Source organism: Sarcophilus harrisii, chromosome 1 (assembly GCF_902635505.1).
Source record: "Sarcophilus harrisii chromosome 1, mSarHar1.11, whole genome shotgun sequence".
Taxonomy (NCBI): Eukaryota; Metazoa; Chordata; class Mammalia; order Dasyuromorphia; family Dasyuridae; genus Sarcophilus; species Sarcophilus harrisii.
Genome location: NC_045426.1, coordinates 622,756,341 through 622,782,043, shown reverse-complemented (window position 1 = coordinate 622,782,043; position 25,703 = coordinate 622,756,341). Strand labels below are relative to the sequence as shown.

The window sequence follows — 25,703 nt, the reverse complement described above, 5'->3', positions numbered from 1 at the left end:
TCTAAAGTATTATAATGTAATTACTATTTTTAGAAGTCTAATGTGTCTATAGTCCTATTGTGATTTATAATCATAGTGCTATGCACTTATTATTATTATTTTTTTTTTACCAGCACAGGCTTCTGTAACAACTATTAGGATTATGAACCACAGCTTCTTCCCACTCGGTCTCTCACTCCCATGACTAGTTGTGAGGGATGATCATCAGGTCTGCAGACCTCGGAACTTTGGAAGGTCACGATTTGAGGATAGAATAATTTTCCTTTTCTAGTGAAACACAAGAGCTCCAAGTTTCAGTGTAAGTATATGCAAGCAAGTATTCTATGTATTTAGAGGGGAATCTTTGAGTGTTCTAATGGCATGCTGGATATAATACATTAAAGGTCTGTTGCAAAGTATCCCACTCAGTTGTCACCAGTTTTATTATTGAATCACTCATTATAGATGTGAATTAGAAGTGCAAGCTAGTCACTTAAATAAATAGTCCACAAATTGGAGAGAATCCCTATGCTGATTATAGAAGATATTGTCAGAAAATTAATTAGAGCCATAGCTTGTAAATAAACAATTTTATTGTTCATCTTCACATATGTGAAAGACATTACTACAGCATCCAGTACTCTCAAGTTACAAAGTTATTTAAAACAAGATTTAAAAACTTAAATTAATATTTTGATAAGGTGCTTAAGCTCTAACAAGGACAAATTAACATTATAAAACCTTACTGAATTGTTATTCATCTAATGCAAATTTTGTTCAAAAGTAAATATAACATGACATATCCCTAGTACAGTTAAATAAACTATAATATCTGTAACTAATAATCTGAGATTTAGGGTTCAAGACAATGGATTGTAAAAAAAATTAATATAAATAAAATATAATTCATTAAAACAGTTTTTTCAGCTGTTGGCCTATGAATCTCTACTGTGTCTCAATTCACATAATTTGAAAAATTCTTCATTACACCTTAGCCACCTGTACAAGAGAGGCAGCTGATAATGCCTATTTACCTTAGGCCTATCAGCTAATCTGATAAAAATTCATATTTAAGGGTTTTATAACTCGGCTATTTTAATTTCCACTAGGGGTGGCACTTCGGATAAAAGTTATTAATTTAGCTAGAAAGATTTTTCCATTTAAATCAACATGTATAAGGAAAAGGAGAAAAATGGCCTGACCACTTTTTTGTAGATGCTTTTAAAAGAAGCTAATCTAACTAAAATTTTTGTTAAATTAAATGAGCATCCTTATTACAAAACCTGCAAGGCCTTCCAGATTACTTTGTAAACAATAAAAATGTAAACAGCCGAGTTAGTTTAAAAGCTACTTTATGTAGCTAGTCTATGGAATGTGCACTGCTTCCAGCACTAAATCTTAAAACATAAACAATATAGGTAATCTGTACAATCACATTCACTTCAATGGGGTTCTGCATAATAAAAGATTGACATTGTAATGAATCCTCCAGAAATGTTTTACTAACCATGTCCCTGATTTATTGCATACTGAGAATAGTATAAACAGTGATTAAAAAATACACAGTAATTTAAAATCTGGGATGTTAAATATAACACAGTAAAAATATCACACAAAATTTGGTTGACATCATAACGGCAAAGAATTAACCGTTGTTATAGAAAATTAGTGAGAGACCATAAAATAACAATCAGTTTGAAAGACCACTGATTCAATACAGTATCAACGGAGGCACCAAAACAATGTAACCTCATTAAATTATGTTTAAAAACCCTGAAAAACCCAATAGGATGTAAATTAACATTGGGTTATCTTTTAAAGTGTGTACCTATTAAGGGAACTTGCTACTCCTTTTAAAATATTCCTTATTATGCTACTAATAAAGAAAATTAAATGAATACCAATAAGCTATATTAAAATTACATTAAGGCTCAGATTTTAAAACAGCAGAACCAAGGAAATTCAGAATTATGGCTATTACTGTGTCCTGGTAATCTTACTGTGCCTAGGAAATTAAGCCCTTAAGATTTATGTAAAAGCATGCACAGTTCATTATGTACAGGAATTGCGGGAGTTTGAAGGGAACCAAGGCAAAATCTAGTAACCTTAATTTAAAAATTCTCAATTGGGCAGCGTTAAGTCAAGACCCTTAATACTATCTTAACTGTTTTTGTATTTACTAAAATATACATCCTAGCAAAATTGTATGGCTCATTGAACAATTCATAAAACATACACAGTCTAACATCAATTCTTACAATAGAAAAGAAACTTCTTACAAAAGAAGTTTTATTAGTTGTCCACAACCCTGTTTAATTCACAAATTAAAAGTATTTGTGGAAGGGTCCTTTTCTAAACCAGTGAGAGGTATGGTTCCAGCTAAAACATTGTACCCTGGGATGCCTGACTCCTGGGCTTTCAATTCTTTGGAGACAGTGATTTTTAATGTCAGTCTAACGAATATTGAAATTACTTATGTAGTTTATACCTTGGGTAAGGCAGAGAAAGAAATGTCTTTAAACATTGTTTCCTATTCCTGTTTCTGAACGAAAGGGCAATTTCAATTACGTGGACACTATTATCTCCATGCCTCACTCCAGTGGGAACCTGGCAAAAAATCAAAGGCTACCATTTCATACCTGCTCCAGCATTGGAGCCGTTTCACTGCAGCAGTCTTCTTTCTTTTCAGCACCATCCACTCCAACAGCTTTGGATGCCAACAAACCTTAAGAAAAATTGCACAGAAAGGGTTTGTTAGGAAAGTGTTAGCTTTCACCCAATTCACTTTACAGTGTAGAAACCGTCTTCTTCCTTTCCCTATACTTTTGTACCAGGTACAAAGGAACAGATTCTGACAACTTTTAAGAAAGAAGAGCCCAAAAGCCTTAATTCTCACCAACATAAGCACTTCTGACAACTAGTCAGGAAAAATGAAAAAGGGAGACCTTGAAGGGTTACATACTATTGGCACTATTTTCTTTCTCTTTTTTTTCCTTCTTTTTGACAAAACCTTCTGGAAAAAAGTATGCTCTATAACAAAACTTTCTAATAACTAATATCCAGTAGCAATTAACATTTTTTTCCTTCAGATTTTTAGTTTTGTAACTAAAGGCTGTTTATAAACAAAATAACCTGGAGAAATGACAGAACTAGAATCAAAGGCTGAGTCATAGAACTATGAAGGGATTTTGGATGTCACCTACAACTCTATTAACAAGTTAATGTTAAGGGAAAAAAATTCCCTTAAACACCCATATAGAAAAAGCACCTTTTTTGTTTAGTTAAAACTGGCTTTGATTCATTAACTAACTTTCTTACTTAGACACAGCTGATTTACTGGCTTCCTTTGGCAGGCATCTCCTAATAATGATAATTCTAACTTCCCACATATATCTGAATCCAATCCCCTAATTTTACATATAAATAAACTGAGGTACAGAATGGTTGAGTAACTTATCTAGGGTCACACAAATTTTAAGTTTCAGGTTTCCTGACTCGAAGTCCAGTGATTTAACCCTAACATCACACTACCTTCTCCAATCCCTTTCCAATAGTCTTCAGGTCTTATTAATTTAAAAAATGGTGCCCAAGATCTATAACTCTTATTTCCAAATCAAATGATAAACTATATAACTATAATGATATATATATATATATCCCTCCATCCAAGTATGTCACTAATTTTCAACTCTGAATCCAGATTGTGTATTTTATGAGAAAGCAATGAAGTCTTATCAAACATTAAAATTCTATCTTAAATCACCAATTGAAAGAATAATGGTTTAGAGCCTTTTTTTCAAGGAGACATCTTTTGTGCTGTCCAATTCAGCCAGAGAACATCTCAGTCACTGGTTGAAAATACACAATGTCTATAAGATCATTTTAAGTTTAAAGTGTCATTACAGAGTAAGCCAAATATAACCCTTTCTAAGAATTACGAAGGAAAGCATTGTCTAGGAATGCAACAATTACTGCCATCATGCTTCGGGACTGAATAGCTAGAAACATTCCTACTATATTGTACGAAGATATGCCAGAAACATATGAAATGTGAATTGAGATTAAGCAATTTAGAATTTAAATAAATGTTACTTTTATTCCCAATAACTTTGTTGTATGAAATGCATATATTTCAAGCATCAGCTCCCACTAGAATCAAACAATATCAAAATTTAGTTTCTGTTTCAGTAGCACTATTAATTAACTAAATAACCAATCAACAACAATTTTATAAAATTCAACAAAAAAAGAACTCTCAAATAGCAATGACTCCATGATGAAAATATTATCTGATCCACTGCCCTTTTCCATTTGATGTTAAAACAATTCTACAGAATAATATACTTGATTTTCTTAAGTCTAAGAGTCTGCTTTAAGTTACCTATTTAATTTTTTTTTTTTTATTTCTAGAATTCGTTTAAAAACCAAATACTGGGAAATAAACAATTTTCATTTTTAATCCAATTTTATCCAATTTTAATCCAATCCGAATATCATATATTAATACAGTTGTTGGATATTTGCTGGCAAGTTGCATTAGAATAATCACTTTGATTTCACCTTTCTCTACTGATAATACTGAAACTCAATGATCATTGAAAATTAAAAATAAAATGATTAGGAAATTTCAAATTCCTTGCTTGGGGGGGAAAAGACACATTATTTATTTTTCAGATTTAGTTTTAAAAGGGCAATTATTTGAAATTCATAGAATCACAGTGATACACACAATATCAGACAGAAAAAAAAATCAAAGGTCCCTAAGTTTAAATATTAACATGTTCTTTGTTTTTGTTTTTTACTTTTTAAACATCCAATCTGAATGCTGAAAGGTCTCCCTAGAATGCCTAAAATAGAAAATAAATTTGGCTTTGGCAGTCTTTAAGAGATATCCAAGGAAAAGAGACCAATGCAAAATACAGCAAAAATAAAGGCAATATTAAAAACACATGAGTAAATCCCAACAAACTCAAAAATGAAAATTCTGTAAGGTACTAAGAGACTTTTCAATGAAAATTTAGTTAATTTCTGCTATAAAATATCAAATAAAAGCAATTACATATTGTAAATAGCTTAAAAGCATTTCATTTTAAAGACCTGTGGGGGGGGACAAGGAGGAAGGAGAAACAATACCACATCAAAGAAAAATCAGACAATTTATTTAAAAGTTACTTAAAAATTAAACTTATCAACTTTTGACATCTCAAGTCAAGAAAAAAGAAAAAATGTGTAGAAATCATGGTGAAAATATAGAAAGGAGTATGTGAATTAATATTATTTTGAGACTGACCCACTTGGCTGCTTCTGGTTTCAAATAAATATAGATAGATTATGGAGGTGGGAGGCAGGGGAAATGATGTACAACAAAGACTTGCATCTATGAACATAGCCAGATTCCTAGTGTAACAGTGTACGGGGTAGAGTTCAAATATACCATATTCAAAGATAAAAACATCATTGCATGTTAGTTGTATTTCTTATTGTTTCCCATTAACTACAAATAAAATTTATATGAGTATAGGCAATTTAGTAGTTGAACCAAGTTCCACAGACTTTAAGTATGTGTTTCTTTTATCAATATGTTATAACATAGGGATATAAATATATTCATCTACATGAGAAGAACTGTTAAAAAATAATAATCTTCTGAGAGTGGAACCTGTCAAGTGCTCATTTTATTCTTAAAGTTTTTATGTCTCATGCTTTTCTGCTGTTGTTGCTGCTGCTGCTGCAACAACTAAGAGTTTACTGATGCACTGAGAATTCCCAAGTGACATTGAAGAAGTTGCACCATAGTGGCTTCAATTATCTCCCACAATAAACAAAGGCTGTTACTAAGCAATCATCAATGTGTCCCCTTGGGAAACACAATGTAAAAGACCTCTATTTAATCCCACTTCTACACTCTCAAGGTCAGTTACAATTTATATTTCCTTATGAGTTTAGTTATCATTACATTATTATATAGTCTATTTCTCCATCTTCTTCAAAGTCACATGAATTTCCCAGTAAAGTACTAAAAGGTATACTGACTGATGTCAAAACCAAGCAAAAAAACCATGTTGTTAAAAAACTCCAATTCATGTTCTACCAACAAAGATTTCTCTTTAAATCACATGAGTTAGAACAATTCTGCTCCACTCTTGCCATAGGATGTAATACAATGTTACAAATTCTAACAAAGGATAGGATCTAAATAAACCCTACCATAACCCCTAACAGTAAGGATGTGGCTCTCTCCAAAGCAAATAGTGTTTCTACTCTTAAGAAGTAAAAGGAAAAGATGCAGTTATCTTCAAGAAAAGAAAAAGAAACATTTCTTCCCTGAGTACTACACCTATCTTTATTTAAAAATAAAGGCTAGGGTGGGATAGAAATGAAGGATACAAAAGACAATAAGAAAAAGAATAAAATTAAAGTTTTCAATATTTCCATTTTTGTGAATCAATTGAAAAATCACTAAATGAATGTTGCAATGAAATGAACTAACAGATTGTATTTTTCATTTTAATTACTCCTGGTGGCTTAGCAGATAAAGCGCTGGATCTAGAGTCAGGAAAATCCGAGATCAAATTCTTCCTCACTTACTGTGTGTGACCTTGGCAAGACACTTGGGGGAAAAAAATCACTATTTGTCTCAGTTTCCACATCCATAAAATGAGTGTGGGAGATAAAAAATTTGTAAAGCTGTCAGTAAATCTTAAAGCTCTATATAAGCATTGTTTGCTTTTCTAAAAAATAATTAAATATTCTTTAGCACACTGTTTAATTCTTTAGCACTGTAGTTTGAATCATGTGATATTTAGCACATAGCAATTAATAAGCATTTATTAAGCACCTACTTCATGGTGGTAGACAATGTGCTAAGTACTGGATACAAAAGAAATAACTGAAAAATTTCTGATTTCAAGGAGCTTACTCTTACTAATAACTATTAAGCAGTTCCCCAAAAAATTACTTTGTCTAGCAAAAGAGCATCATTATGGGCAATTAGTTACAAATATTTTATCAATTGTTAAAAGACTAAAGAGTGTCACAGAGATATTCACAACTTTACATGAGTCTGTTAATAATGATACATTAAGACATTAATAAGAAATGTCGATTAGTAAAACTTTATGAAGGATATGACCACACACAATAGTTTTACCTTCCAAGGGCAAGCCTAGAGTTCTATTAAGTGAAATGAAATGTTTTATTTAAAAACAAAAAAGGTAAGTAAATTTTAATTTTGGAAACTAAAAACCTTTCCAGTCCTTAAAATAAGATTAGTGGCCTCCAATTACGAAAAACACAAATGTTTTTTCAATATTCAATGAAATTACTTTGTTATTTTTTTTTTAATTCTAAAGCAGATTTAGACCCTCTTCAATGTTGTTATTCCATTAATTAATGGAAGTAGATATGAAATAAAATTCTACACCAGGGATGAATGATTGCATATCATTTTGTGTAAGAAAAAAATCAATAGATCTCTATTATCTAAAAAGCTGACAAAATAATTATTTGAAAGCAAAATTTTATCTTTCCAGTAAGATGTGATAGCATAGAAAAGAATAATTTCATTAAAAAATTCACATCTCTCAAATAAAAAAAAATAAAAAAAAAACCCCAGAATAAATTTGACCATATAGGTTTATGGGAAAAGTAGTACATTTCTTACACTGGAAATTATTCTTATTTTTAAGTTGATTGAAGAATATTACATTTTATAAAATTTAATCTCTATGATCCTCACAACATCCCTGTGAAGTAGATGCTACCTCATTTTACAGAAGGAAAATTATGGCAGAGAGTGACAGGGGCTAAACAAAGATTTTTAGGAGGAACCACAGTAAAACTGGTTTTTATCAATCACATAAGTACCCTGTTCAGAGAAAAACAGCTTAAAATGTTATATGTATTATTGCTGAAAAAATAAGATGATGGATACAAGAAAATCATCCCTCTACTCCCAAACCCAGTCAAAAAAAAAAAAAAAAGTCATCACAGTTTACCAGTAATCTTGTTAAGACGAGCTCTCTTTGCCTGAAAAGAGTTGCCTTGATTGCTTTTCCTCTTGTGCGATAATGTGCTCTCTGGTTGTGGAAAGACCATCTTTGGAAGAGTCTCTACGTGGAGACCTACTATTAATAAAATACACATATGTGAGTTTTTATTACACATATTACAGTTTCATCTGTAAATTTACAATTTTTAAAAAGCACATAAACATCTTATCTCCTTAATGAAAATACAAAAAGAATATTTGTACACAAATTCCTTATTTCTTGAGGACTTTCTGATAATATACCCAATTCTGTCCAGACTGATCAGAACATGGCACATGCCTGAATCCATATATTCATTCCTCATATTCTAAAAGCAGGAAAAGAGAGAATCCTAATTTTAGATCATCTTGGTTATCTGAATTACGTTCACTATTCAAAAATTGCAACTAAAAAAATTGGCACAAAAAGCATAAAACTTATATCTTCAAAATAACAGAAAAAAATAATCAACAATACACTATATAATAAATGATTCTTTAACTAAGAAAATCAGGGGAAAACTGCCTTTCCTTATCAGATGGCTATCCCTATAATTATTTTTATAACCCCCTTTCACAGAAATTGCTATGTATTTAGCAAGACCATTATAATCTACAACAGAGCTGTCAAGTTTGCAGTTCCCAATGTGGCCCAACAATATATTATTCCTGATTACAATGTAACTGGGAAATAGAAAATAAAGTAAAAATGCAATAAAAATACAATAGAACATAGATAGTATTGATAAATGGTTTTCTAGGTCAACATACAGCTAGAGGGATTCTTAAGATACAATTTAGTGGCCCTGTTTATATTTGAGTTAGACACCACTGATTCACAAGTTACTAAGGATATATAAACACAGTAAAAACAAAGGAGAAATGTCCTAATTAGGGAAACAACAAACAGAATCTTACTATAGGGCAAATAGGTGAATAATTATGGTACTAGGGAATAAATGACAATGCAATACCTCATTGTACACAATTTGAATTTACCCCCAAAGAGTAAACATAAGAATTCTTTTGTACCAAATGTTTCACTAGATGTTGGCAGTTCTTCCTTTTTCTCAATTTCTTGTATAGCTGTAGAGGTTGAAGTTTCTTCCTTCTTTGAAGATATTTTAAACCATTTTCTTTCTTCTTTATCTTTATTGCTGTTTGCACTGGTTCGAGGCTTACTCCCTGTTTTGTTCTTGGCGGCTGCAGCAGCTGCTGCTTTGACTAAAGCTATCCAATCCTCCAAGAAAGAAATATGTAAATATGTAAAAATATTTAAAATTATTCAAGAAAAAGCAAACATTTTATGAATTAAAACAATTTTAAAGAAAAAATTATAAAATATTTGTTGAAATATATTTTAATATACTACCAAAACTCAAGGATTTTGCAGGTCTTCCTTTTAAATCCTTTTTGACTGTATTATACCAATAATATATATCAATAAACTGGAAAAATATCAAGTCCCAAATTACTTTAAACTCTCAGATTACTTTAAGACTTCAACAAGAATATAATCTGACATACACCAAGAAACCTATATCAAAGTACTATAAATTTCATGAAAAATTGTAGAAGTACTGTAGCACTTAAATGCTGGATTTCATTTCCATTGTAAAGAAGGAAGCTCAGTAAAGAAAGTACAATGATTTGTACATAGATAATCTGTAACTCAATCCTATTTTGATACTTTCTACTCATGTGACCTTGGACAAATCATTTAACTAACCACTCTGAGCTTCAGTTTTCTCATATATAAAAAAGGGGAAAATGCTTTAGATGATCTCTAAGAATATTGAAACTATAGAAAATGCCATGACCCTCTCTCATAATCCTACTTCAATTCATGAAAAGTGGAAAAAAAGAAAACAACCCTTGTATTTCTATTCCAAAGAAAAATGAAATGCATTCTTATATAATTCTACCCCTCTATCCCATATACTTTTTCAAAATTAGAGTGAATCCAGTGGAACATACTATACCATGATTGCTGTTATATTTGATTTTTAATTAGTATATGATTTTCTTTTTAAAAATATACTACAGATTTAAACACAGTGTTCTACAAGCTAAAATTTTAGAATGACAATAGATTATTAAAGGATAAATGGCCAAAATATATGAGCTACTAAGTTCTCAAATGAAGAACTGAAAACTCTTAGTAATTATAGAAAGGATTGCTCCAAATCACTAACAATAAGAAAAATGAAAATCAGAAAGCCTCTCAAAGTTCACCTCACATCCAGCAAATTGGTAAAAATGACAAAATAATTTAACAGTTAATGTTGCTGAAATTGCGGGGAAATAAGGCCCCTAATATGCCACTCAAAGAGCTATGAATGGCTCTAACCATTCTGGAAAATCATTGAGAATAATACTAGGAAAGTGATGAAAATATCTGTGCCCTTTGACCAAGAAATCCCACTCTTGTGCAGATATACCAAGGAGATTTTTTTAAAGGCAGAAATATCCCATACCCATAAATAGCAGCACTTTTTGCTCTGAACTACAAAGAAAATAAATGCTCATTCACTGAAAATGGCTAAACAAATTTTGACATAAGTAATAAAATATTATTACACTACAAGAAATTATGAATATGATCACAAGAAGCAAAGAGAAGAAAATAGAACTAAGAAAACAATACATATGAAGACTTCAACAATAAAAAAAAAAAGCAAAAAAAAAGACAAAAAAATGATTAAAAAAAACCTTGAAATTGAATGTTATACAATGAAAATATAAGCTTCACTGCAAAGAAGAAATAGGAACAGGATAGGCACCTCCCTCCTTTTTCAAAGACTCGAGGGACTTGGGGATAGAACCCTACATTCAATGTTAGATTAGGATGCTATATTGGTTATAGTTTCCCTGAACTACTTATTTTTTTCCTTTTTCTTTATTATCTGTTATGAGAACTATTTCTCTAGGTAAGGGAAAGAGGAATGATTTGAAGTGAAAGTGATAAACAAAAAGTATAAGGACTTTTAAAGAGAAAAAGTAGGACATTTGAGAAAGGAGGAAAAATGTAATAGGAAATGTATTAAGAAATTCCATGATAAATTAGTTTGAAAAATTGCCAGAATGGATTGCCAGATTGACCACTGCAAGATTGACAAATGTAAGATAGTTATAAAGATACCAGACATACAGATATGAAAATGACGTGTACTGGGATAATCCCTTACCCCACCTGTCTAAAAGTGACAATAACAATTCAGAAAATAAATAAATACTGATGCTGCTATCATTTCTAAATCAATTGTGGATACTCAGATGATGACTAAATATCTAATATAAAATTCAAGGTCAATAAAAAAACTAGAAGAAAAGACAAAAGTGACAAGATAACACTAGAAGTAATTACAACAGCTCCAACTTTTTATCTATTAAAAACCAAATATTAAAGCTGAAAAAAACTGAAAGTGCTTTTTAAAAAAAACAACACCAGGCTTGTTCACTATTTCCTGTAGAAGGTTAGTAGATATAACCAATACAATGTCTAGGCCAAATGAGCTTTGAAACTCTCTCATCCAGAAACAGTAATCTCCTTGCAAAGCTGAAAGACATACCAGCCAAGGACAACAATAGCTTAGAATATGAAATCATCTGGGAAACATTACAGAAAAGGATGGTAGAAAACTATAAGAAGAATCTACTTTTAAACAAGGAAAAGTGGTAAAGATGAAAATGAATTTGCACAAGGCTTAGCAAAAAATGCAACTAAACCAGATTATCCCAAGGATACTTACAGATAAAAATGAGAGAGAATAAGAGATTCCCTATATCAAATGACATAGTTTTTATTTTATTATCAATGGTATTATCAATGGCACAAAAACAAATACTATACTTGTCCAAATAGGACATGAGCACTGGTAATTACTTCAAATCTTTCACTCTTTCTATAGCATTTATATCAAGTAAAGAATATAACACAGAGAAGATGTTATATGTTATATTTATAGAAGGAATTGTTGTTTGCCTTTGTCAAGGAGAATGTCCTCTACTAGGAGGCAATTAGAAGAATGATTTGTGGGAGATGGAGTTAAGATGGAGGAGGAATAAAGGCAGGAACTTGCTTGAGTTCTCCCCACATGCCACTCTCCAAATACCTTTAAATAATGATTCAACATAAATTTTACACTGGCAGAACTCACAAAAAAAATGGAATGTGAGAGAAATAGTTTTCCAAGCCAAGACAACTTCAAGTTGTCATGAAAGGAATGTTGTTCCAGAGTGAGACAGTGGCCCACATAGGCCATGTAAACTGGCCCCAGGAAAGTAATAGGAGCAGACCTCAGGCTGGCTGAACCAGTGGCAGCAGTGGTAGTTTCTGGCCTTCTTAGTCTATAGGAGATAAGGGCATCAGAAAATAGGTCAAAAGACTTACAGGGCACCAAAAGCACCTATATTTGCTTTGGGGTCCTTTTTCTGGGTCTTAGTCCCAGTACGAATAGAAGCACTGACACAGTTGAGCTTATGGCCTCGGAGGAGCAGGGACCATAGTCACAGTTCCAGGATTGAAAAGACTACTTGTTCCTCACAAACCAATGCACAGTAGTAAACACACCTCTCCTATTATAACACACCAATCTGAAAACGTAAAAAAATTTACAAGTCCCTAGAATTGTCTCTGATAATAGTTACACAAAAAAACCTGAAGTTTGGGATAGTCCCCTCTCCACTTGGGAAGGAGAGCCCAGTTTAGCAGAGTTAAAAGTCAAGAAAGAAAAAGGCTACAAAAATGAGTATACAATGGAAAAAAATTCTGACACGTTTCTATAATAAAGATTCTATTTCTTGAATTAACAGGAATAAGAAATAAGAGATCCACACAAACATAATAACAATAATCGATGTTAGAATTTATTAAGGAAAAAAAAAGGAGTTATCAATCTCAAAATCAATCTTAAAAAAGATTCAGTCAAAAGAGAAATTTACCTTATATGTCAACCATGTTAATATTGTTTTAGAAGTATGTGTATATATGTATATGTATATGTAGACAGGTGTGTGCGTACATATGCAGGTGCATGCATATCTGTACATGTGACATATAAATATATATGTGCATGTATAAACATGTATATACACATTAAAACAAAAATGCATGTGTGTGCATGTGTGTGCGCATGCTTAATTGCAGCCTGTTGGAGATGGGAGTGAGGAAAGGGGAAAAAAGAATAAAAGTAAAAAATGCACAGCAGAGAACAAAATAAAGCCTACAAGGAAGCAAAGATGGATAGTTATGAATACAATGTCTTCAATTATTATATATCCTTTCTTTAGATGGAAATTTATTGTAACATATTTTGAATCTTCCCCAATGTTCTGCTCAGCACATGATAATTTCTTTTTTGTTTCTCTGTCTTTTTCTATTTTGTTTTTTCTTATTTTGCATCTAAACTTTAAAAAAAAATTTTTTTAAAGGCTCCATTTCTCAAACATACAGAAAACTGAATCAAATTTATAGAAATAAAAGCCATTCCACAATTGAGTTGACAAATGTAGCTAGGTAACTGTTTATCCACTTGACAAATAGGATGTAGCTAACATCCGCTCAGAATAAATGCTAGTCAACTGACTAACTCATTTCTGGTGCTGACACGAACATTACAAATGAGTTAGTCAATCAACTAACATTTATTAAGTGCCTACTAAGTCAGACACTGTAAAATGCATTATTTTAAAAGCAATCTCAGAAGCAGAATACATAATTAGAAATATTCCGTTGTTGCTATTCATTCATGTCCAATTCTACAAGACACAATTTTGGGGTTTTCTTGGAAAAGAGTTGAGTGTTTTGCATTTCCTTCTTCCGCTCATTTGCCAGACAAGGAAACTGAGACAAACGGGATTAAGTGACTTGCCCAGGATCACACAGTTAAATAAGTGTTAGAAGCTGGATCTGAAATCAGGTCTTTCTGACTCAAAGTCCAGCATTCTATCCATTGCACCATCTGGCTGTTCCTAAATTAGAAATACATCAAGTAGAAAGTGTGACAATTCTCTAATTATATTCAGAATTATCCAAAGTAATGTGTAGTTTAAATTACTAAGGAGAATACAGAGACCATCTTGAGGAGCATCTAAACTGTCACTCTATCTATACAGACTAAAAAGGTTTAGATACCAAATGTCATGAAAATGATCACTTAAGTTTTAGCCTCTCAAACAGAAAATTTCATATTGACAGCACAGTAAACAATGATGAAAAAAGATTAAGAAATAATTTAAGTTTAAGAAAGATTAAGAAATGTCAAATGGTTTGGGAGGACAGGGTAAAGAGAATGATGAGGTGATAGCATATTCTAGGATAGCAAATTTTATAGAGATATATTTCTCTCAATATTAATGTCAAGGACTAGGGAAGACATTTATAAAGATTGAGTAGATAAAACTAATGAAACCAAAAACATTTAATGGGAAAAGAGAAAGGTAGTCATTTTTCCTCAAGAATATTCTAACTTCTAGATTAAGATTTAAAAAAAATCATTTGAACATGTGTTTCTCCCAAATAAATGATCAACTGACTTAAGTTATTCCACAGCTGAAGGACATAGAAAGTCTGAGTTTTTTTTTTTTTTTTTTTTTTTTACTGATCAAAATAAGGGGATTGGGTCACATTGCTTCTAAGGTTTCTTCTGACTCCAGATACTTCAATTCTATGAGACACTAAGACATGTAGGCTTTTGGATAAGAAAAAAAAAAAAAAAAAAAAAACTGCAAGAAGAAAAAGACTGGAAGAAAAAGGCAAGTAATGAGACAGTGACTTTGAACTTGTCAAATCAAATTGTCAAGAAGAACCTATGTGCACTTTAAAATCTTAAAGACAATATTATTATTGGGTTTTTTTCCTCTTTAGCAAAAGAAGTGTATGTATAAATATGAACAAGTAGGTGGACAGAGTACTGGGTCTGAAGTTAGGACAACTTATCTTTTTTCAGACACTTACTAGATGAATGAACTTAGGGAAGGAACTTAATCCTACTTGCCTCAGTTTCCTCATCTGTAAATGAGTTGGAGAAGGAAATAGCAAACCACTCCAGTATCTTTGCCAAGAAACCCCCAAAAGGGATACAATGAGTCAGACAATACTGAAACAATAAACAACAACATAAACTAAATAAAAGAAAAAGTACTGAAACCAAAGATGTGGGTTTGACTCCCCCCTCTGAAAACTATTTTATGATAGGCCAGTGTCATATCTGTAAAAAGTAGGATTAACAACTATTTCTAAGAACTGGGCAATTAAATACAAAAAATGTAACTTCCCACTTGCAGAGAGTTAACAGAATACTTACAGTTTTACTCCTTACCTCACAAAAATATTTATAAGAATCAAATTGAATGAGTGTAAAGACTTTACATAAACACCAGCTATTAGTTTTTTCTTTCAGACCAGAAGCAACTAGGTGAATTAACTTGTTTCTTCTTTGTCTTGAATATAGGTTTATTGAAATTCATCTTATTGGTGAGCTTTAAGTGTTTAACAATGCTGTGATTTTAACAACTTTATTATAGATTTCTTTACTTATTTTTAAGACTACAGCTTGTACAATTCCTTTCCCTGCAGAGTTGTGTTTATTTTCTTCCTAACAATTTGAAGGCACACAGAATAACCATTCTAAGAGAAGATCCAGCAAAATTCAGTGGGGTTGAGAAGTAATGTACAAAGAACTAGACAAAAGAAAAGAATAGGTGTGATCTCAGGATTACATTATGTATGTTTTAGCAAGATTTCTCAAACAAGAAAGGGAGGTTTGGCTATGATAATTCTTTTTTTTTTTTTTTTTTTTTTTTTTGGATAATTCTTGTTATTGAAAAACGATCTATTGATTGTAGCATTTTCAAAGGATTTGTATGTGATATCCTGAGGCAGAAAGGTAGCATTTAAAGTGCTCCACAACCTACATTCCACATACCTTTCAAAAACTATTGTGTATCATAGGACTCCTTTGCATGTGCTTATTGTCTAGTTAAAACATTCTTTTCTGAGCATAGTCCTACTAGCTCGTCTTGAACACATTTCTCTTTTCCTATGACTTCTGGGCCTTTACAGAGCTCAACCCCAAAGACTAGAACATCCTCTCACATCTTGGCCTTTGAGAATCCAAAGCTTCCTTCCCAATACAACTTAGACACCACTTCCTTATCCTCCAATTAGTTAATATTCTCTCTCTCTTCCCCTCCCCCCCAACTATATGATAACATTTCATATTACTCTGTTTACCTATTTGTTTACATGTTATTTCCCCCTTTCTCTCCCTCCAATGGAACAGAAACTCCTAGAGGGAAGGAGTTTCTTCTGGCTTTATACTTTGGGTTTTATACATTCATTATCAAATAATTTATATAATAGGCATTACCTTCCTCTAAAGACAGACCCACAGAGCCCAAAGACAAAAAGCATTATGGTTCAAACTTAATTCCTCTAATTAAAAATGATAATAGATGACATTTACATAACATCTATTATGTGCTAGACACTGTGCTAACTAATAAGCACTTTACAAAAATCTGCTACTTAATCCTCACAACAAGCTTGAGGGAGGTGCTATGCTTTTTTCTAGTTCAGATCAGAAGTGATAGAGTCAAGAGAAGTGCTACGACACATGACATGAAATCTACCAATTCTATATTTACCTCCCCATTTTTCCATATAGTTGTTGCTGCTATGACTTTTATTATTGTATTTTTCTCAGAAAGTGAGAGAATTAAATCTTTGTATCAGTATAGCTAGCCTCTGTTGAGTCAACATATTTTCATATAACTTTCTCTTCCTCCCCAGAAAGACTTCATATCCCCACTATTCTACTTCAAGAATTTCCATAAGCAAACTTAGCCAATTAAGAACATGTGACATTTTCTAGCTTCTTATTTCCTTGAAAAATATTTTAAAATTAATATTTAAACTTTTCCTAATAAAAGAATCAGAATTAGCTTTAAGAATGTCACAAACAATAGGACTTTTCTAACTTCAATGAAAGCTTTTTGGTTTGGTTTGTTTCCTTTATTTCTGGGACTTGTTGAAAGAGTACAACATAAATATGTCAGGAGGGCACAGATATCTTTGCACAATAGCTTTATCACTTAAAGTAACTTATTCATTATTTATAAAGAACAAATTAAAATCTAGAAAATACTAAGCTGAAGATTTAAATTCACTGTGCCTATACAACTAGTATAGGGCTTCCTAACCTCAAAATGGGCAAGACTTATCCCTTGCTAACTTGTGAGCATCTAAGAAAAATACATGCATAAAACCAAAATAGTGAATAAAAACATTTCATTCAAAAATACTTCTTTGCATATATAATAGAAAATCACAGGAAAAATTTAGAACTGAAGAAAAAAAGCTAATATCCAAGTTTCCTTCCAAACAACTTGTCCAATGAAGTTGTATAATTTTTATGCCAGATTTAACTTTAACATGCAATATAAGATGTAAATACAAAAAGTGTTAAAGTTAATTTTAAAACTGATTTTTAGACACAATAATATTAATATTGATGCAATCAGTAATTCTAGAATTATTCATGTTTTGAGCCATTATCCCCATTCGTCTAAAGTAAGTCTAAAGCCAATTATTACTAATGCCTTTTGGTGGCATATGACTAACCGAGATAACAAAATTTTATTTTTAAAATGGTTTAAATGAATAATAAACCTAGTTTTACAAGCTGAATGTATATACAAGTATTAAAGTATTTTCCCATTACTACACTACATTTTCCCATGTCAAAATCCAAGAACACACAATACTTCTGAAATAATGAAATTCTAAAATTGGAAAAAAAAAAACATTTGGTGTACACATAAAATGTACCAATGGTTCTGCTTCAAAATTGCCCTTTAAATTACTAAGTTTTGCATTCTCTCAAATTAGCAAGGGGAAATCTGCTACCAGGAGTTGTTTTTAGTTATTCCATTTCATAAATATTGAAAAGTAAAAAAATCTAGCTGTTTGAAAAATAATTTTCTTAATTTCTTTGACTAAGAAAATAATTTAGGAGCATATTTTTAGAGAAAATCCTTAGCTAACTAGAATCTTATATGCAATGTCAATAAACTGACACAAAATTATTTTTCAATGTCCTTGCAGATAGTCTGTTACAAAACTATTACTTTCCACAAAGTACAAAGAAACATTAGATCACTACGCAATCTCTGAACCCCCAAAAAGACTATTTTACCGAATTTTCAAATTTAACACTTTTTAAATTGCTTTCTAGAGCTTAAAATTAATTGTAGGTCCAGGTGCTGAAAATCCCAAATAACAGCAGAATATAAAAAATATTTTAATCTTCTACTGGCACCTTTTCTTTCCAGGATTTCAAGAAGCATAGTTAACAAATGGGTAAGTGATTTTAAATCACACCTCAAATTCTTTTATGAATGTTTAATATTTATTCTTGCTCTGAATTGTGAAAAAGTAGTAATTAAACTGATCATATTATATCAGATACAGTAACCTATCAGAAAACAGCCTACAGAGGGTCAGGTAAGCGCCTTTTAAGAAAACTACATTAGTATGACTTGGGGGAGGGAGAGAGGATAAAAACAAAACTCAATATAAAATTTTATAGTAAAAAATAACTTTCTAAGCCACACTATATACTGTAAAAAGAGGCACTTACCTGACTTCCCACAGACTGGTTCCACGCTCCAGCTGGGTCGATAGGACAACACCAGCTTAGTGGATGCTGGGATTTCACCTGGAACAGAAACTAGTGACCTATAACTTTAGCAGGTCTAAAACCAAAGAAGCAAATATCATGTGTATAATTTCTGTGACATTCAAGGCCTCACTTACGTGCTGCTATTTGGGGTTATCAGCACATACCCCTACAATTAGTTTACTTTTTAAAAATAAATAGCTATAGGTCACCATTCATGAATGCCTTTTTAATCCTCAATAGATAAAAATGAATTAACTAGGAATACTGAACATTCTTACCTGCCCTTTGGCATCCTCTGGCATGGCTTTAATGTGCATTCTTTTTAAACATCGAATCACTCCATCATAGAATTGTACTGTAAATGTTCCTGAAACATAATTAATTTCATTAATTACAAAATTCAGCCTTCAGATACAAAAACCCTTATATCTAACTAGCTACCCATTGAGAGAAAGAAACATTGTATGACTACAACCAGTGAGTTTACAAAAACCTCAGTGTTGAAGAAACCTTAAAGTTACCCAGCAACCTAAAAAAGAATATCCAGAGTATCACAACTTAAGAAGCCTGCATTTTTAGTACTACTAAAAGACAACTCTATGCATTTATTCTTATACAGAACAAATACAATTTAACATAAGATGGTTAATTTTTTTCTGAAAAGGTATTGTGTCATGATTTAACATAAATGAGGCATATGATTACAATAATCACTATAGGAATAAGGTATATACTACTTTTCCCCTCCTTCTCTTCATATATCTATTTTATATATGTGTATGTATGTTATGTATGTACAAAAACACTTGACAGCATTTTCATAAGCATAACTCTATACTCTAAAAGTTAATTTCCATTAAGATACTGAAAATAACAAATTAAAAAATTTAATATGCAGAAATTACAAAGAGCAGATTTATAATTTTATTAAAGAGCACATTTTATTTGAAAATAAACAAAACTCATTATTATCTAATCCAATTATTCAATTTATAAAGGAGGAAAGAAACTAAGGCCTAAGAAAGGTTAAATGACTTTACCCAAGATTATGTGGTTAATAACAGATTGAAACCCAGAACCCAGGGCTTGACTCCTAGACCTTTGTTCATTCCAGTAAACCAGGCTGCTTCCAAAGCATTAGAATCCTGTTCTTATCTAATATAACAGATAACCATTTATAAATAGATGATTTCTTTGCCTGAAAAAAAGATGCATCCCAATTAAGTCTAGGTTTTTGCTATGAAATGGAAAATAAAATGTAGAAATTCAAAGTCATTCATTTGCTTACAGGCAGAATACAGTTAGCACATCTGTTAATTAGTGGAGTGTGCGGATTTTGATCATGACCGTACTCTTCCTGTAAGCTTACTTCAACCTAATATTTTAATTTAAAAAATATTACTTGATAAAATATATTTAGTTTGGTATTTTTATTAAACAGTATATGTTAGTACTGTCACTGGCCTAATATTTAATATCATGGACATATACAAATGGTTTACACATGGGAACATATAATTGATCAGCTTTTCAAAAAATAATCCAGTCGCTTAAATAATACATGATTTAAAGTCAATAGTCAAATTCTACTAACATTCATGGACTTTTATTCTTTCTGCTTACTGCTATTATTCAAATATTCATATAATCATGTCCTGACTCTGAAGGTTCTTCTTAAGATTCTACCCTAGCCAATTTGATTTGTTATTACTTTTCAAAATACTTTTCTCATGAATGCCTTTTTAATCCTTAATAGATAAAAGTGAATTAACTAGGAAAACTGAACCTTCTTACCTGTTCTTTAGTATTCTCTGACAAGGCTTTAATATGCATTCTTTTTAAACACACTATCCTTTGTATATATTACACATATCATCAGCACCATGGCTTTGTTTTTCTTGTTCCCACCATACAAAAGACATCTTGTTTTTAGGTTTTTGCCAAAATAAAACCTATGTATCCATGAAGGACCAATCCTGAGGGTTTCAATCTACCCTAGGAAGCTTTTCCGAACTAATTTAATCCATATTCATTTCTTCCTTCTCTAAATATCTACTAGTCTTAGAACACACCTGCCACAAATAACTTGTGTTTAATAATTCATATGAATTCATTATGTTTCTCCAAATTTACCTAAAACTCAAGTTTGGTTGTTATTGGTCAGTCATTTCAATCATGTCTGATGCTTGATGACCCCTTTTTTTGTGTTTGGTTTTTTTTTTTTTTTTGGCCATTTCCTTCTCCAGCTCATTTGACAAATGAAGAAATTGAATCAAACAGGGCAAAATGACCTTCCCAGAGTTACAAAGCTATCAAATGTCTGAGAATAGATTTGAACCCAGGAAGAGGAGTATAAGAGTCAGGGGAGGAACCTCACATGGTGGAGGGGAAGTAAAGAGACCTTGATGTCTGAGACACCCAAATGTGATCTTTGCAATTAGCACTAATTGCCTTGTTAGCAGAAGCTCTGGTTGCATTGAGAAAGCATCATCAATGGGAGACAGCTCCTTTCCTTATTGGCTATGCATGTGATTTCATAGAACGTATATAAGCAGTGGGGATCGGGAAGTAGATGGAGTAAAACAAGAGTTAATAAGAGTGCAGGAATAGTGCAGGATGTGAACACATGGAATAAAGTCTTGTGCTCACCAGCCACCATGTCTGGGCACACTGTTGGACATGAGAACCATTGCTCAGAGAGGCAGTGGCCAGAAATGTATGAAAACCTGTGATTGGGTAAGATTTCTGAAGGCCTGGGACTAGGCAAGACTTCTGGGTGGGGAGGTTACAGAGGAGTCTTCCTGATTCCAAAACTAGAATGCTATTTATTATACTACCTAGTTGCCCAAAGCTCAGATACAGGGGTAATAACATACTCTACCTCTATATCCATAGGGCATAGATATGGTACATAACAAATATTTCTAGAAAGAATGAAAATTTTGTACTCACTAAAGGCTTTCAGCATCAGCACAAAACTTTCATCATATAATGCTATAACAATATTTATTAATATCTTCATTAGCTTTCTACTAATATTAAATTGTATGTACATTTTGAAAGTTTATGAATATATGTCACAGGAAGTAGATATAGGAGTTGAAGAGTTAATTATGTTCATACACAAATATCTGAATGTACATACATGTAAAAAACATATGTAAATATATGTAAAACATCATATCATACATACATAGAGGTACAATCACTAGAATTATGGAGAGGGTCATCCTTGCTCTTCATCCAAGCAATGAAACTTTTTGGTTAATATTGCAATATATGAACGTATCCTAATTTCATTCCCCAATATTTAATCGATTATGAACAATTTAAAAAGTGTTTGGACAATCTTCCAGAATTAAGAGCTACAGTTAGATATAACCTTCAACTACAAAGCAAAAGCCTCAAAAAAACTTTTTCCACTTTTTCCCTTACTGCAACCATATCAGATGTGACTAAATTATTAACATCTTTATTATAAGAAATGAAGACTTAGGCTAAGGTCTTTGTTCAATTACTTTGTCATTCCTAATAAGGCTATTGTTACATATTTTTTTCAATTCACCTTCCTTTCTTATATCTCTTTAAAAATTGTTCCAATACTAATCCTTCTTTATCTCCCCATCTCCATTCTAGTGGTTCTGTTTAAGGCAGAATTTTTATATTTTTCTAGAATAGTTAATCATTTACTTGCAAATGGCTCTATTTATGATTAGCAGTTACCAATGACAAATATTGTTCTTTCCAGGTAATTTTGTAAATATCAGTGTTTCCCTTTGAATAATTTCTAATTTTTTAAAAGTATTTCTCATATTCTAACATAATGAAAGGACTTTGGGAAAAGAATGACAGACAATAAAAGAAGGTGTAGGCTAAAATCAAAACTCAGATACTGCTTTAGCTATTAAAAGTTACAAAGAAAGTCTTTGAACCTTCCAGTGTTCTCATCTGTAAAGTGAGGATAATTGTCGAGCCACTTGATTGACAGGTTAACATGAGAAAAGCACTTTGCTAACACTAAATAATTGACATATTAACAATCTCTCTGACTATACCATTGGTTTTTCCTTTTCTCTTAACATTTTATTAATAGCCAAAATAATTTTTTTTAAAAAATACAATTCATTGTCAATCATATAAATGAAAAAAAGAGTAGATTGGATAAATGAAAGTGACAAATGATTAAAAAGAGTTTTGAGACACATCCCCAAAACATCTTAAATGACCAAAAAAAGATATCAGCTTTCTTCTTTACCTTTTTTCTACTCCCTATGTTCAAACAATAAAGGTTTCAAAAATAAAGAAACAATGACAGGTAATGTGCCAGCAAAAATGGAAACTACATGGAGATATTACATAAATTAGAACTAGAAGAAGAGTTGGATTTTGACTTTTTTTTTTTGGTTCTTGCTTTAAAGATTTCTTTCCAAATACATACCTTCCTTGTTAATTGCTTCAATCTTTGCAGGGTAATATCGACAGTCTGTCCAACGTGCCAGAACTTCTTCTCCAGCTTTAAAGTCCTATTTTAAACAACTTTAATGATTAATAACTTGAGTAAAAAAATAAAGCCATTTTTTTAACCTAATTTTTGTAAAATCTACAAGTTTTTAAATTACATAGCTACCAAAGAGAAAGTGTATATATCAAAGTTTGTTACTTACAAAAAATTCTTCTTCATCTTTCAGTCCTTCTTTTCTTAGTGCTGGTCTTTCCAAAGGTCGCAATCTATTGCTATCCCAGTAAATCCACTCATCATAACGATGACTCCAGCGTTCAAAATGGACCAACATCTTACCCTCCTCATAGTCTATTTTTTCAATTCTTGATGGGTACCTTTAATAATAAAAAGGGAAGCCTGATACATTGGTTCCTTCAAGTCATGAAAAAAAGACACTGCAACTAAAAAATATTATTTATCAGTAAAAAGAAAAAGATGCCTCGCTCAATAGGGTATCCAGTGATTTTGCCTCATACTAAAATCCAAAATCCAAGTTACTTGCATAAAAATACAGAAATATAAAAATATAAATATAAAATTTAACATAGATATTGATATATTATAAGTATTAATATAATATATAAAATATAAACATAAAAATAAAAATATAATTTGGTCACTATTTTGATTATAACCCTTAAGTACTTATGCTTTTTTTCTTAATTTTGTTGTCCTTACCTGAACAATTTTGCTCTTAGTTTAAGGCATCATTCTGCTTACCTTACTTTGTATCAGGGTGATATCTACTCAATCTTCTCTGAAATTATTGTCTGTCATTTCTTATGGTACAACAATATTTCATTATATTCATATGCTGAAATTTGTTCAGTCATTCTGCAATTAACGGGAGCTCTCTTATGATTTTGGCTCTTTGTTTCTCCCCCACCACTGTCCTATTAACCCTGGATCAGGAAGTTTATTTTGTTTGCAATACACAACTTGGCAAACCAAAAGCATTTAATAGAAACTTTATTGAATATTTTCTCTCTAGCATTAATTTCCTTCTTAACTTCATTTACCTCCAGTACTTGCTTGGGTTTTTGTTAAGTTTGATATTTCTAAAACCAAAATCTGTGTGTATTTATTTTCATTTGTACATTTCAGATTAGAGATTCACCTGAAACCTACTTTCCCCTATCCCTTACTTCATGTTTATATATATTTCATATATAAGGCATCTCTAAATCAAATGTTCATATGGACTATTTACGCTTGACCTAAGGGTAGAATGAACTCATATTGATCTGATCAGCTCCTGTTGGATATACTATACCTTGATTCCAACATAGTCATGTCATTTTGGTCTCGCTTGAAAACAAAGGACAACAACCAACACTTCATTTCATACATATCAATTATGAGAAAAATCAAGGTCTGTAGCTTTTTCCTTCCATACTACATTAGTGTATTCCTTTCCCTCTCCCTTGTCTTTCTCCTATTAAAACTCTCAGAACAAAACCACTCCACTCGCAAGATCTGTTTTTCCTAAACTCCATCAATATCATTTGAAAATATTAAAAATTCGAAAGGATATTTGTTCCTTCTATTTCAATTAGAATGTTAACAATACATCACGATACAATCTCAGTTGTTCAAATAAAGTTGTCTTTGGTCTCTTTGGACTCTTAATATTTCAGAGTTCCTACTCAAGTCTGATCTTTTCTTGTGAAATACTTGGAAAATCCTCTATTATGTTACAAGTATGTTTTTCCTTGTAGGATACTTCCCGAGTATCAGCTTTAGGGAAATTATTCTTCTCGTAAGTCTATCCTCTTTTCAATACTGGATTCCAAGATCTCCTTTCATTAAATGTAAAAACAGTTAAGTCTTCTATCATGTTCCTTGAATTGCTTTTTTCTGAATATTTTCTGGTTTGGGGGGAGGAAACAAAGTTTTGTATTTTGGCTGTGACATTGCTGAAACTTTCCTTTTGAGGTTTCTTTCAGGATGTGACTAAGATTCTTTCTTTCTTTCTTTTTTTAAGTGTCCTGTTTTTAAAAGATTTGGACGGTTTTATAGTTCTGGAAATATAGCATCTAGGCTTGCTTTTTTTTTTTTTCTTTTTTTTTAGTCATGATTTTTAGAGTTCAATTAATTCCTAAATTATTTTTGCTTGGCCTATTTTCCAAATCTGCTATTTTTTATATTATATAGCTTACATTTTCTCCTATTCTTAAAATCTTTTGATTTCAGATCAAAAGAGATTTGATTTTAGATTTGGCTTCTAATATATTTTACTAACCCATGTTGACATTGGTTTTATACATTCTGATTCACAGGGAGTACAATTCTTAAGTAAGAGTTATCAATTCTTTTAAGCTAATTGTTAATTTTCCTTCTAAGTCTTTTCTTCGGAGCTTTTAATTTTTCATTTCTTGCTTCATGTCTACTAGCTATTCATGCAATCCTTGTGAGAAATTTTTTTTTTTTACTTTTTGCTTACCCTTATTACAAAGTTTCTCACTGCTTCTTTTTTGTGAGATTTCTAGATCCATGCTTATTTTTATTT

At 31.5% G+C, this 25,703-nt stretch overlaps 1 protein-coding gene across 14 annotated transcripts in view; it reads right to left on the bottom strand.

Annotated features, from left to right (window-relative positions):
- PHF20L1 (PHD finger protein 20 like 1) overlaps positions 1–25,703 on the bottom strand; it is a 100,577-nt gene that overhangs the window by 49,739 nt on the left and 25,135 nt on the right. For 8 of the 14 annotated variants that reach the window (XM_031947216.1, XM_031947217.1, XM_031947215.1 and 5 more), the window contains exons 3-9: positions 23,358–23,529; positions 23,132–23,216; positions 18,972–19,060; positions 18,652–18,741; positions 9,041–9,248; positions 7,977–8,105; positions 2,619–2,704 (exon numbers count right to left, since the gene is read on the bottom strand). In XM_031947216.1, the coding sequence (XP_031803076.1) occupies positions 2,619–2,704; positions 7,977–8,105; positions 9,041–9,248; positions 18,652–18,741; positions 18,972–19,060; positions 23,132–23,216; positions 23,358–23,529 (859 nt within the window). The remainder of the gene's footprint in view (positions 1–2,618; positions 2,705–7,976; positions 8,106–9,040; positions 9,249–18,651; positions 18,742–18,971; positions 19,061–23,131; positions 23,217–23,357; positions 23,530–25,703) is intronic. The other 6 variants (XM_031947221.1, XM_031947222.1, XM_031947219.1 and 3 more) reach the window with 5 other exon arrangements.